At 44.0% G+C, this 15,105-nt stretch overlaps 1 protein-coding gene, 1 long non-coding RNA gene and 2 pseudogenes across 2 annotated transcripts; 2 read left to right on the top strand and 2 right to left on the bottom strand.

Annotated features, from left to right (window-relative positions):
* Window positions 1-407: 407 nt before the first annotated feature.
* LOC123607369 lies at window positions 408-1,099 on the bottom strand (annotated as a pseudogene).
* Window positions 1,100-3,076: 1,977 nt separating this feature from the next.
* Window positions 3,077-6,063, top strand: LOC123607365 (olfactory receptor 7D4-like). Its single transcript, XM_045496535.1, has one exon. The coding sequence runs from the start codon at window positions 3,222-3,224 to the stop codon at window positions 4,158-4,160; it is 939 nt and encodes a 312-aa protein (XP_045352491.1). The 5' UTR covers window positions 3,077-3,221; the 3' UTR covers window positions 4,161-6,063.
* A 2,784-nt stretch (window positions 6,064-8,847) lies between these two features.
* On the top strand, window positions 8,848-13,897 carry LOC123604897 (annotated as a pseudogene).
* A 272-nt stretch (window positions 13,898-14,169) lies between these two features.
* Window positions 14,170-15,103, bottom strand: LOC123607384. The gene is made up of 2 exons (XR_006716720.1): window positions 14,954-15,103; window positions 14,170-14,563 (listed from the first exon to the last, which is right to left on the bottom strand). It is a non-coding gene; the product is annotated as an uncharacterized LOC123607384 (long non-coding RNA).
* Between the last annotated feature and the right edge of the window lie 2 nt (window positions 15,104-15,105).

Below are 15,105 nucleotides of genomic sequence, written 5' to 3'. Positions count from 1 at the left end.
GGCTCTGAGCTGTCAGCACAGAGCCCGACCTGGGGCTGGAACCCACTAACCTGAGATCATGACCTCAGCAGAAGTGAGATGCTTAACCGACTGAGCCACCCATATATATACATATATATATACACATTTTTTAACTTCTATGAATATATAGAAGTTAATATATGAATATATATATATATATATACACTTAAAAAAAATTTTTTTTATATTTATTTATTTCTGAGACAGAGACAGAGCATGAGCAGGGGAGGGACAGAGAGAGAGGGAGACACAGAATCAGAAGCAGGCTCCAGGCTCTGAGCTGTCAGCACAGAGCCCGACGCGGAGCTCGAACTCACAAACCGTGAGATCATGACCTGAGCCCTAGTCGGTTGCTCAACTGACTGAGCCACCCAGGCGCCCCATACTTTTTTTTTTTTTACAGGGCATAATAAACACCTTTATTACATGACCGAAGATAGGAAGGAGGAAGATTTATTTGCCTTTCCGGGCTTTGATTTTCCTCAGATAGAACTCTAGCTCCTTGCCCTCCAGCACATAGCCATCTGCTTGGCCACACTGGCCTGGTCTTGAAGCGATGCATGCTAGAAGCTTGCCCTGCTGGAACCGCTCCTCCAGAAGACTGCTAATTTGGCATTCTTTTTCCTTTCATCATATTTCTTCTGAATTTTCTTTGATCGTTTTTTGTTTAAAATCTCCTCCTCCTCGGGAGTCAGCTTGGCCCCCTTCTTGTGGCCCAGGGGCAGTGCATAGTGAGACTCGTACCACTGCCGGTACTGTGTGCTATCAATGAGCACGATACGTTTCTTCACCAAGGTCTTGGTGCGGACCAGTTCGTTGTTGGATGCATTGTAGACAACGTCAATAATCTTTGTTTTGCGCGTACAACACTCAGAGCCCCAGGAGAAGTTGCCCACATCCAGCCTCAAGACACGCTCCTACTTACTGCCTCCCCGAATTCGGACTGCAGGTATACGGCAGGGGCCGATCTTAGTGTCGGCAGCGGGGCGTCCCAGCTCCTACTTCCGCTCTTGTGGTAGGGCTTTGTCTTGCCCCCGGTCTTGCGGTGCTTGTGCCAGTTGTCCCGAGAGATGCCCATAGCTCTCGGCGCTGGCTGTGAAAGGGTTAAAGATATTTTTTAATCTTTTAATTTTTTTTTTGAGAGAGAGGGAGAGAGAGCATGCATAAGCTGGGGAGGGAGGGAGGGAGAGAGAGAGAGAGAATCTCAAGCATGCTCCAGGCCCAGGGTGGCATGGAGCCCTATGTGGGGCTTGATCCTGTGACTGGGAGATCATGACCTAAGCCGAAACCAAGAGTCGGATGCCTAACTGACTGAGCCACCCAGGTGCCCCAATTTTTGCATATTTTTGATGAAATCTATTGATTATTTTTCCGCAATTAAAGTGCTAATTTTTAATATAACACACCCCTGCTCTAGAGTGAGTGCACATGAGCACACGCTCCCATACAAGTTTCGTGTTTTGCTTTAATGTGTGTGTGCTTTTGTTTCACCTTTTTTTAAAATCTATGTAGTCCACCTGCTCTTCCCTGTTCTTGGATGAGTCCACTTGGCAGATGGTATTTGAAAGAGGGAGGCATAGGATCTTCATTAATTAGAAGTACTTGATGGTGTTCAAAAGAGCTATCAGGCCTGCTGTGTTCATAATGATCAGAGTTCCACCTCTGATGGCTCTCTCAGTTTAATATTGATAAGCAATAGCCATATAAGACAGACAGACCATAGTGATGGTAAGGACAGAATCTCACATTTATCAAGTGTCCACAGAATGTCACAAGAATCACAGTAGAAACATTACGTGCATCATCTCATTTACTTCACTCACCAGGCTTATGGTGTAGGGAACACTTACCACTTCCATTGTAGGGGTGTACTATCTGCAGCTATGAGAGATTAACTTTCTCAGGGTCACACAGAGAGTAAGTTGGTAGACCAAATTTCTATTCCAGCAAGTCTGACTCAGATCCTATGTTCTAAACCACAGCTGTATGCTGTATTTTGGGAGAGTTGTGTATCAAAAGTAAAAAGGAATAGGTTGATTTAAAAAAGCTATCATTGTCGGGCTCTGGGCTGATGGCTCAGAGCCTGGAGCCTGTTTCCGATTCTGTGTCTCCCTCTCTCTCTGCCCCTCCCCCGTTCATGCTCTGTCTCTCTCTGTCTCAAAAATAAATAAACTTTAAAAAAAAAATTAAAAAAAAAAAAAAAAAGGGGCGCCTGGGTGGCGCAGTCGGTTGAGCGTCCGACTTCAGCTCAGGTCACGATCTCGCGGTCCGTGAGTTCGAGCCCCGCGTCAGGCTCTGGGCTGATGACTCAGAGCCTGGAGCCTGTTTCCGATTCTGTGTCTCCCTCTCTCTCTGCCCCTCCCCCATTCATGCTCTGTCTCTCTCTGTCTCAAAATAAATAAACGTTAAAAAAAAATTTAAAAAAAAAAAAGCTATCATTTACTGACCAAAAAACTATCATTTATTTACTGCACACGAGCCCTTTGAATCCTCAAAGAAGTTAATATCCATAACCACATATTTAGAATGAAAAATAATAAGACAATAGTTATGTCACATTGATAAGAAGCATAAAATTAAGGCTATTGGACTTGAGAATACACATTAAGTAACTAGTATACAGGTCTTTGAACAGTGGAGATTATCAAAGAAAGACATTCAATGTCTTCAGTTATTTTGAATGGTCATAGAAGAAACTGGTTTATGTACATGGCTTCAAATAGAATTAGACCAGTGAATAGGAGATAAAAAGAGATGTCTGCTAAATTTTTAAAAGGATACCTAAGAACATTTAGATTGAAAATGAGCTACCATTTGACTGAGCGAATCTTCCCTTTGGAAGAACTAATGGAGGGTGAAGGATGTCCACCTAAAGGTGGTATTAGAAGGGCGCCTGGGTGGCTCAGTCGGTTACTGAGTCGGCATTTGACTTTGGCCCAGGTCACGATCTCACAGTTCATGAGTTCAAGCTCTGCGTTGGGCTCTGTGCTGACAGCTCAGAGCCTGGAGCCTGCTTCGGATTCTGTGTCTCCCTCTCACTTTGCCCCTCCCCTGCTCATGCTCTCTTTCTCCTTCAAAAATAAATAAACATTAAAAAAATTTTAAAGATGGTATTATAAAGGTAATGACTGGCTGATGTCCCAGTTGGCTAGGCACTAAATATTTCTTTTCACTCCTTCTCTAGGAGACACATCAGACACATGGAAGCAGGAAACCATACCAGAGTATCAGAATTCTTCCTCCGGGGCCTCTCAGATGACCCAGAACTGCAGCCCCTCCTCTTTGGCTTGTTTCTGTTCATGTACCTAGTCACTGTGCTAGGAAACCTGCTCATCATCCTGGCCATCCTCTCTGACTCCAACCTCCACACCCCCATGTACTTCTTCCTCTCTAACCTGTCCTCTGTTGACATCTGTTTCATTTCCACCACTGTCCCGAAGATGCTGGTAAACATCCAGGCACAGAGCAAAGACATCTCCTACCCTGGATGCCTCACTCAGCTGTATTTTTTTATGATTTTTGCTGGAATGGATGGTTTCCTCTTGACCGTGATGGCCTATGACCGGTTTGTGGCCATCTGCCACCCCTTGCACTACACAGTCATCATGAACCCACGACTCTGTGGCCTGCTGGTTCTGGTGTGTTGGCTCATCATTTTCTGGGTCTCCCTGATTCATGTCCTACTGGTGAGGCGGCTGACCTTCTGTACAGGTACGGAAATTCCACATTTCTTCTGTGAAGTGGTTCAGATTCTCCAGGTAGCCTGCTCTGACACTCGTATCAATAATATCTTCTTGTATGTGTCGACTGCCATACTGGGTGTGTTTCCTCTGACTGGGATCTTCTTTTCCTACTTTCTGATTGTCTCCTCTTTAATGAGAATGTCCTCTGCAGCAGGAAAATATAAAGCATTTTCAACCTGTGGCTCACATCTCTCTGTGGTCTCCTTGTACTATGGGGCAAGCTTGGGGCTCTATCTCAGTCCTGCTGGGATCCATTCTTCCCAGAGAATCCCAATTGCCTCAGTGATGTACACTGTGGTCACTCCCATGCTGAACCCCTTCATCTACAGCCTCAGGAACAAGGATGTGAAGGGGGCCCTGAGAAGACTCCATAGTCATGGAGCCCTTTGTCCATGATGGGCCATTGGCCTCAGAACCAAGTAGACATTGTGAGCTCCAAAAGGCAAATAATTGTGCATATAAATCTCTTGGTTTTCTTCCTCCCCTAAAAGACATGCCTCACTTCTTCTATTCTCAAAGTCCCCATGACTTTGCCTTCATTTGGTTTTGGTTTTGTATTAGTTTCTCCTCAATAATCTCTTCAGTAATTCCTTTTTTCGTTTGTCTTCCCTGCTTGCAGCCCATAACATTCTATCTTTGGTTAGCTTTCCTACAGTCATTCCTGAGATTTTTAATACTTGATGTGAAGCACTTATAGCAAGTGCCTGCATGGTTTCCTCCCAAAACTGTCTTCTCAAATGCTGACATCCTTCACATTAATTTGGTAAGTTTGTTTCTCCCTGGAGGAAACAGAATGGAAACCATACAATAGTCATAACCAAAGTGCTTGCCATATCAAGACTGTGCTTGTTGATCTACATCTGTAAATTTATGTATTTGACATTTACTTAAGATATTTTCCCTCTTTTTCAAAAAGATTGAGATTGGGATGGATCCCAACATGGAAACCTGAATATGATCCCATGCTCCTAAGTTTGCTATCTTAGTGTTCCTGAAAACACTGATGTGGATTTTCAACTTTAAGAGTAGGGATCTTGATTTGAAACCTCATTTGTTCAGGTTTGTAGGTAACATATTGCATAGGATATCACTGAGATATTGCCTCATATTTGTCTTTCTTCTGTCTTCTTTCCTTCCTTTCTTCTTGTTCTCTGCCCATTTCATGTTCTATTGGACCTTTATTTCCCCATTATTGTGGTTTTAAGATATGCCCCCAAGATTCTAAAACATGTAATAATGATTACAATAGACTAAGACTATTTTGGGGGGAGAGTATTCATAGTAGGTATTATCAGGAGTTGTAGTTACACACTTGTGAATTGTATTCAGAACTCACTTCACTTGTTAAAAAGAATTTTGATAGAAATGAGTCTGCAGTGAAGAATGGAGTAGTAGAAGATATCAGCATTTCTCCTTCATTCCCGGGATCCTTTGACTTTCTCCACCACATAACAATGTTATGACTGCCGATGTTCAGCAACAGGTACATGGGGGTAGAAGTAACAGGGAAGTATGCCCCAGCATGGACAGATCTTGATGGAGAGGTGTGAGGTATACCATCTTCTTTACTCCTTAGCTGTGATAATTCTCATATTTCCATTTTGTGCCAATTTCCAGTATTTTCCCACAGGATGAAAACTCTGCTCACTTGTTGTGGGAGCTGACTTACGGTATGCTTTATTGGATATATTTTGTTCCCTGTATCACTTCTCCTGTCTCTAACCCATGTCCTTGTTCCTTACTTCTCCCAGTAAAGCACTTGCACATGAATCATTGGCTCAGTGTCTGTTTCTGAGGATCCCTAATGAAGTCAGGTGGTAAAGACTGTGAAGGGAATTAAAACAATATCATAGTTGGAATTTTTGGTTTTGGGACAAAACCAAACTGAACAAAAAACAAGTATTGGAGATATATCTATATCTATATCTATATCGATATAGATATATATACATACACATATAGTTAGATCTTGAAATTACTGAAAAAAATAATAATTTTTCAATAATATTGGGGTGGCTTCAATTCACTTTGATTCCATTAAGTTTCTAGCAGTGTGTAATTATTGTCTAATTTGTAATTTGTCCCTACAAATTGAGGAGGGGACCAAAGAGGTAAACATGATTGTAATATGGAGTGGTGAGCATAATAATGTTGGTGTATAAAAGAACCTATTGAAAAGAAAGGTAAAAAGTTTTCAAGTCATCTTGAGTAATTCCAGAGAAAATATTTAAAAATTTATTTCATGAGGGGTGCCTGGGTGGCTCAGTAGGTTAAGCGTCCAACTTTGGCAAAAGTCATGATCTCATGGCTCATGAGTTCAAGTCCCACGTTAGGCTCTGTGCTGAACATCTTGGGGCCTGGAGTCTGCTTCGGATTCTCTCTCTCTCTCTCTCTCTCTCTCTCTCTCTCTCCCCCTCCCACCTTGTGCTCTGTCTCTCAAAAAATGAATAAATGTCAAAAAAATTTTTTTAATTTATTTAATGAAATTGAGGTATAATTTGCATACCATTAAATTCACCCATTCAAAATGTAAATTCAATAATTTTAGTAAACAGAGAGTTATGCAACCATCACCACAATGCAGTTTTAGAACATTTCTAACACTCCAAAATGTTCCCTTGTCTCCATTTGCAGTTAATGTCCACTCCCACCTAGTCCTAGGCAATGCCTTATCTGCTTCCTGTCTCTATAAATTGGCCTTTTCTAGATATTTTATGTAAATGGAATCATATAATATGTGGTCTTTTGATTCTGGCTTCTTTCACTTAGCGTAACGATTTTTGAGGGTTATCTATGTAGAAAACACATATCAGCATTTTGTTTCTTATGTTTGCAGAATAATACTCACATGTATAAATAAATGTAGCCCTGTTTATCCAGAGTTGGTAGACACTTGGATATTCCAGTTTGGGGTTATGATGGGTGAACTTTTGCATGTGTGTCTCTGTGTTGACACGTGTTTTCATTTCTTTGGGGTAGACAACTCATGGTGTAATTACTGAGTCACACGGTACATTTGCATTTCATTTGTAAGAACCTGCTAAACTGCGTTTTCAAAGTGGCTTCGCTACTTTGCATTCCCCCAAGAAATGACTGACGATCCACATTTTCCACATCATCACCAACACTTGGGATTCACCACAAACTTCTTGTGGGAGAATACACTGAGCACTGAGCACCAAATGATCACTAGAAGCTTAACTGGAGAATGGGTTGGGTAGGAAGTAGAGAGGAGAGTGGGAACCAGAGGAGAAAGGAACCACATACACATTAACATGGAGAAATTCAAGACCGAGGCGTTTCAGGAGGGTATATGGAACTGATGACTGAATTACTGGAAATAAGTCTAGATATGTAGATGGAGGACAGACTATTGAGAGTCTACTTTGATATATTAAGGATTTGAAAGCAATGGAGCACTGGCACCATGCGTAAACACAGGTGTAGCATGAGGACCTTAGGATTACTCTGAGTGGGAGAAAGTGGAGGCAGAGGGGACAGTTTGGAGATGCTTGAAGTGGTCGAAGGGAGAGATGATGAATGATGAGGCTGTGACCTAGCCCGTGGCAATAAAGTGGGCAGATTTTGGAAGAGAGGTGTATTAATTTCCTTTTGAAGCGGTAACATGTTGCCATTAAGCTGAGTGGCTTAAAATGACACACATTGATTATTTTATATTTCTGGAGGTCAGAAGTCTAAAATGCATCAGCAGGGCTGCTTTCTCTCTGGAGGTGCTTGAGAAAGTTTGTTCCCTTGCCTTTTCTAAATTCTAGAGACCGCCCCCCCCCCCCCATTTGTGGGAGTTTCAGCAAAATCCCAGAAGAGCCTGAGAATGCAAAGGGGCATTTTCAAAAAGTAGACCTGTGCCCGGGTGGTCAGCTCACTGACCGTGGTCCCAGGTACACACCTGGCAACAGCCATAACCCCATGTGGACTTGGCTACAGCCCCATTTGGCCATGGCACCAGCAAAATCCCTCAGGCCCTGGAAGGAGACACATCCACCCAGGCCTCAGGTAACAGGCCTGCTGACCTCACTCTGAGAGGCAGACCTTGAACAGCCAGCCTAGGACCCAGCTCTAGTCTCTCTCAGCTGTGGTCTTCCCACAGAGGAATCCAGAAGGATTGGTGTCCATCTGTGTCCCTGTAGATTTTGAAGCAGCCCACAACCCAGGTCCAGACTCCGAGACATGATGTAGGAAGAATCAGGCCCACAGAGGGACCGAGGGGGAGCCCCATCCATCAGTGCCCACTGAAGCAGGCCTACGGGACTCGGTCATGGATGTGGAACCTAAGGCAGCTCTATGACATGGCTGCAGCTCCTCTGAGCTGCGTTGTGGAGCTATTCACACATGGCTAGTGAGAGAGCCATACCTTTCCACACAACTGGGAAAATAGCCAAGCTAATGAGGGACCATAAGGCAAGCTGAGGGTCAAGCACAAGCTAGCACAACACCCCCCTCACCAAACCCTCCCCTCCCCCCATCCCGAGGTGGGGTGTGTGTGATATTCCACAGGCACTCCTGGCTGCCCAAGAACAAAGGAAAGGAAAGAAAACAAATGGTTAACTGATACAGATCACAGTCAAACAGGACAGGAATCTCCATTAGTTTACAAATGTCTTAGTAAATTACAAGAAAAAGGCAATCTTATCAATAGCCTAATCTCCAGAAACCTGTGTATTCAGTTTCCTAGAGCCCTGATATCACCCTCCCCTCCAAAGTGATAGGGGTAACAAAGGCAAGAAGGAGATGACAGGTAAAATTAAATTTCTTTATAACCAGCAGCCCAGTAACAAATGCTTGAGGCAAATACAGAGTATAACAGTTCTCCAGCAACTTCCTACTGTCTTAATGTTAATGCATTACTAGAGGGAAAACAACCTTAGCTTGACAATAGCAAGACCCCTGGCATCTTGTGAGTCCTCTTTAACACGTAAAAGTCCTTCAGGAGGCCCTCCTTTTGCCTTTACCTCCCCCAACTCCACAGTATATAACCTGCCACTCTTCACAACCCCAGTGCAGCTCTTTCTGCCTATGGATCCTGTCCCTGTGCTTTAATAAAACCACTTTTTTTTGCACCAAGATGTCTCAAGAATTCTTTCTTGGAAATAGGCTCTGGACCCCCCACCACTCCAAAACCCCACCACTGCCACCTGTGGACCCTGAAGACCCTGTGCCAGCCCTGACCAAGGTCCTGGAGGCAGTCCTGTCTTCCCAGGACCCAGATAAGGTCCTTTTCCCTATTAATAGGATTTCCAACCACAGGCCCTTCTACAGATCCAGGAGCTGTGGTATCACATGGCTCCAACCCCACTCAACTATGATCCCAGAGGCAAGGCCACCATCCCTGAAACCCAGCAGAAGATCTTTATCTAGTGAAAGAAGCCTCTCAATTAGATGGAAAGAAGTGTTTGCTCCTTCAAACGCACAGACCCTAATACTAACCCCACCTGTCTGCATACACTACCAGCTGACCTGTGAAGAAGGCCAAGCTGAACACCTACTGCATAACATACAACAAATATTACCTAACATTATATATTTACCATGACATATTAAAACATATAAAGCTACCATAATCAAGAGTGCATAACGCACATACATAAATATATTAATATATTACTAGTACACAAGAGTTCTCGAAACCAATGTGTCCGGCTTCTGGCTCAGGTCATGATCGCACAGTTTGTGAGTTCGAGCCTCGCGTTGGACTCCATGCTGACAGCTAGAGCCTGGAGCCTATTTCAGATTCTCTCTCTCTCTCTCTCTCTCTCTCTCTCTCTCTCTCTGCCCCTCCCCCATTCATGCTCTGTCTTTCTCTCTCTAAAATAAATAAACATTAAAAAAATTATAATAATTGTTTTTTAAATAAGGATGGAATTCCAGGGGCGCCTGGGTGGCTCAGTCGGTTGAGCGTCCGACTTCGGCTCAGGTCATGATCTCACGGTCCGTGAGTTCGAGCCCTGTGTCGGGCTCTGGGCTGAAAGCTCAGAGCCTGGAGGCTGCTTCTGATTCTGTGTCTCCCTCTCTCTCTGCTCCTTCCCCGCTCATGCTGTCTCTCTCTCTCTCCTTCAAAAATAAATAAAAACATTAAAAAAAATTAAAAAAAAAAGGATGGAATTCCAATTCAATATGCCAAACGGTTTATCGATAAGTTGTCCTAAAACAATTAGCCATGTTCTCTGGAGGAAAAAAATGTGACTGGATCCACTATCACACACTACATGTCAAAATAAATTCCATTCAGATTAGAGATTTAAATGCCGTTACATATGTTTAAGGAGAAAATTATAAAATCTACGGTTTGAAGAGACTTTTTTTTTTAACAATTTTTTTTTTTCAACGTTTATTTATTTTTGGGACAGAGAGAGACAGAGCATGAACGGGGGAGGGGCAGAGAGAGAGGGAGACACAGAATCGGAAACAGGCTCCAGGCTCTGAGCCATCAACCCAGAGCCCGACGCGGGGCTCGAACTCACGGACCGCGAGATCGTGACCTGGCTGAAGTCGGACGCTTAACCGACTGCGCCACCCAGGCGCCCCAGAGACTTTTTAAATCCAAGCAGGAAATGCAGATAGTCTTGTAAAAACTGCGGAATTGCGGGTGGATTCAATGGAATTTTTTCTGGCCATTGTTTTGGTGTCTGTTCCATGAGACAACCAAACTTATTTTGACACCAAAAATGATGATTCTCATAGAGGGACATCAAATGACTTCCTAAAATTTACAGATGGAATCAAGGCCAGAAAGAAAAACCATTACTACCTGGCTCCCAGTCCTCTACTTAGAATTCTAGACCACACTGCCTTTCCCACAAAAAAAATCTGCTGATACTGAAATTTGTGAAGAGTGTGTGACTCACCTTGTTGTAGGTCGTGTTAGGATGTCCCTGGAAAGGGACCCTCTCGCCAGCGCGCCGGAAGAAACTGAAGGGCAACCAATCACCGAGCGCCAGCACATCCCAACGGAAAGCCCCGAGCAGCTCGCCAGAATGAACTGAAGGTCAACCAATCACCGAGCAACAGCACAACCTGGCACGAAAGAAAGACCCACCCGAACCTAAACCCGGAACTGCTGCAGCTTAAAAACCCTACCCCACCATACCCGGGGGCGACTTCCCTGACTCCTCTCACTCCTCGAGTCACGGAACCTCGCCCGGAACCTTAGTTCCCAATAAAGCCTTAAACTGCAAAAATTCTTTTTGACTCTAACTCCTATCTTTACCCCGCCCAACGCCTGACACTAACAGGTCGTGATCACTTATGAACTTCGGACAGCAAAAACAGGATCAAAACAAGTTTATTACGGCCGGGCCAGACAGGGAAATACAACAGGTCCCGAAAGTCTGGCCCCGAACAAGCTTTGGGAATGTCTCATAAAGGCTGTATCGACCACTCGGGTTGCAAAGAGTGGCAGTTTGAAAGGGCGGGCACCAAACACACAGTGTTGTAGGTCTTTAAAATATGAGGCGGGCACCAATCACACAGTCCTGAAGAATTTTAAAATATAACTTGTTGACTCTAGCTAGTTGAATGCTGAATCATGTTGTTTACAATATTAGTCTTCTATCTAGTTCCAACAGAATGCGGTGCCTGAGAATGGGGAAGGGTGATTACGCCAAGCAGGTTTACAGAAGCTCAAACAAGCAGTTAAGAGGGAGTTTTATCTTTCAGTAACTCAGCAAATGTGGTTTTAAGCAGAACTAATATTTTGGGAACAGGAGAAGCACTTCTATGAAAGCCCAAAACAAACACTGGTTCAGCATCTCACACTCTGTGGTCCTTCTAAGCTTACGTAGGTCATAGTTTACTCTTGGGCTACAGGAGGCTAGCTATGTTTGCCCTTTACAACCTGAATCAGTCAACCAACAAACTCAAGAGCAGAGTCCTATAGAAATTCACACTGCTGAAGATGTTCCCATTGCTGCAGAAGTGCATGCAATTTCTGAAGATTATGATATAGAGACAGAAAACAATTCCTTGATAGTCTCCACAACCAAACTGAAGGGGAGACTCCAGCTAAGCTTTCCAAAATTCTTGGCAAGAGCCAAGCTTTGAATGTGATGGCCCAGCAGAAGTAGCCTTTACTGAGAGCTAATAGCAGTGGCATCTAGAAATGTGAACTTTGTGAGTTCAACAGTAATGAGGGAGCATAAGGCAAGCTGAGGGCAAAGTACAGGCTAACAGCACCTCCCCCCCCCCGGACCAGGTGGGATATGTGTGATGGTCCTCAGACACTCCTGGCTGCCTAAGAGCAAAGGAAAAGGACAGAAAACAAATGGTTAAACTGACAGGGGTCTCCTTCAGTTTACAGATAACTTAGTAAACTGCAAGAAAAAGGCAATCTTATCCATAGCCTAATCTCCAGAAACCTTTAGACTCTGTTTTCTGGAGCCCTAATATCACCCTCATCAAGATGTAAGGGGGGTTTAAGTGCTTGCCATGGTGATGTGGGAAACTAAGAAAAATGAAAAATCAAATTCCCGGGGCACCTGGGTGGCTCAGTCAGTTGAGTGTCCGACTTCGGCTCAGGTCATGATCTTGTAGTTTGTGAGTTTGAGCCCCACGTCAGTCTCTGTGCTGACAGCTCAGAGCCTGGAGCCTGCTTCGGATTCTGTGTCTCCCTCTCTCTACCCCTTCCCCACTCATGCTCTGTCTCTCAAAGATGAATAAACGTTAAAAAAAATTAAAAAAAAAAAATTCCCTTATGGCCAACAGCCCACTGACAAGTCCTTGAAACAGGCAGAGTGACCTCCCTCTAGGAGCTCAGCTGCCTTGATGATGACACTTTGCTAGGGGCAAAGGGTATCTTGGCTTAACATTATCCTGTCTGCCCCGCCCCAACCAGGATCCTGTGAGTCTCTTTAAACACATAAAAATTCCTTTGCAAACCTCCTTTTTCTTTAACCCCCGAGTATATATTGGCAATTATACTCCAAGCATTTGGCCCCTGATATACATCTGAAGGCTCTCATGGCTGAGGTTTTACTAACAGTCATAAATGATGTTTTCCTAACAACAGCCAGCCCCTCAAGATCCTGGAAACCTTGCTTCCAAAATACCTTAGAGACTTTCTCTATCCCTGACCCCCTCCCAACCTGAGGATATATAATGAGTTACCCATCACGACCCCAGTACAGCTCTTCATGCCCATGGGTCTTGTGCCTGTGCATTAATAAAATCACCGTTTTGCACCAAAGACATCTTCCAGAAGTCTTTCTTGACTGTCGGCTCCGAACCCCACCATTACTCCCAAAACCCTATCAGCAAATATTTTTCTTATTTAAGTCAGCATATGATCCTGAAGCATAAGCGTACTGATTCAGATGTGTGTCAAGCATGCAAGGACAGTTTCTCTACCAACGTGCTTCTGATCGAACACGCAAACTGCGTGAAGACGAGCCCTACATTTATAGACACCGTGACTATAAAACAGTGATTTTTGAGAACCTCAGCCAGCACACTGCAGACACCCATTTTATTGACCACCTTTATTGGTGTGAGCTGCACAATGTACAGTTCTCCTCATGCAGTGACCTCGACCTACATTTCCGGGAGCACGGCTGTGATGAATGGTACTTGTGTCAGTTTCGTGAGCATGAAACAGTCAATTCAGAAGACTTCCACACCCATGTGGTAAGTGGACATAACTAAAGAGTTAATCATAAATATAACCACGGAGAAGATGGACAGCGACAGCCTCTTCAGCAAAATTACCTCTGACAAATGTAAAAACTTCTTTGTATGTCAAGTATGTGGTTTTCGGAGGAGACTTCTTGCAAATGTTAACAGGTGTTGCTACAGAGATACTTAAATTTCTCCTCATGCTTGTGATGACTGGGAAAGGCTTTTCAAGGATGCTAGAATATTGCAAACAGTTGAATTCACCTTTATCTGAAGGGGTTAATTTATGTCAATATGGTGAATATTCGACAAGACAAACTGAAGAACTTAATATTCATCTAGATTTCACGCACTAAGCTGACTTACCTTATAAATGTAGTGACTGCTTCATGGGGTTTAGGAAGTGAGAGAGAATTAAGAAGTCACCTTCAAGTCCATGAGACAACTTACTTTCTTTAACTTCCATAATGTTAATGTAAAATAATAAATTTGAATTTTTTGGGGATGTTTAAAAAAACAAATGTTTGTACAGTAAAAGATGAAACATTAGGGGTGCCTGGGTGGCTCAGTTGGATAAGCATCTGACTCGATTTTGGCTCAGGTCATGATCACACGGTCCTGAGATCAAGCCCCTCATTTGGGCTCCAAACTGGACATGGAGCCTGCTTAAGATGATCTCTCTCTCCCTCTGACCCTCCTCCGCGCTCTCTCTCTCTCAAATAAAAGATGAAACTTTAACATAGCAACCGAGATGACCAGTTCTATAGATACATAAAACACATTTGATGATGCACATGAAAACGATGTTTCTCTTTTTATTGAAGAATAATTGACATACAATACTGGATTAGTTGCAGGCATACACATAACGCTTTGATATACATACACATCATGAAAGGGTCACCACAGTAAGTGTAGTTGGCATCTGTCAACATACAAAGGTGTTACAGTGTTACATTGACCATATTCCAAATATGGGTACGCTATATCTCTTGTCTTCATTATTTTATTTATAACTCCAAGACTGTATCTCTTAATCCCCTTCATCCATTTCCTCCATTCCCTCCCATTCCCCTCCACTAAGTCTTGAATAGATGTGACACTCAGTCCTGCACAAAGGCCATCCAATGAAAACCACAGCAAACGTGATTAGGGGAGCAACTTTATAACCATGCCTGAAGAGAAGAATGCCTGGTATCAGTGCGATCTCACAAAAACAGATATACATATTTGACACAGAAAAAGGAAAGATTTACAGGAACTGTCATAACAATGAAAGCAAGGCATCAACGACTAGACTTTAGCGTCGTGTCCAACGCAAATGACAATGAGGAAATCAAGGCCTAGAGACGGGATGGACCGAATGCGGCAGACAGACTATGTGATGGACTCTCGGGCTTAACGATAAGGGACAACGACCGTAGAGTCTCCAGGACGTGCAGAGAGGCCGGCAGGAAACCATTTACTGCCCAGGCTGTGGGGTGAACCCATTGGTGCCCTGCGGGGAACTGGCCTCGCCCCCCGCCCACCCCCGCCCCGCCCCGTCCGTAGCCGCGCCCCCATACCTGGTTCCTGCCCCAGCCTTGTCCTCCGGGCGGGATCCAGGCCTCAGGCCCAGCGCGAAGCCCACGCTCGAGGGAAGCGCAGTTCCGCCGTCTGATGTGGAAGTCCCGCCCCTCGATTCCCGGCAGGAAGCGGAAGTGGCGTCACGCGTTCG

The sequence above is a fragment of the Leopardus geoffroyi genome, chromosome A2 (assembly GCF_018350155.1).
Source record: "Leopardus geoffroyi isolate Oge1 chromosome A2, O.geoffroyi_Oge1_pat1.0, whole genome shotgun sequence".
NCBI lineage: Eukaryota > Metazoa > Chordata > Mammalia > Carnivora > Felidae > Leopardus > Leopardus geoffroyi.
The sequence above is the reverse complement of the archived record's forward strand: the minus strand, read 5'-3'. Positions and strand labels throughout refer to the sequence as shown.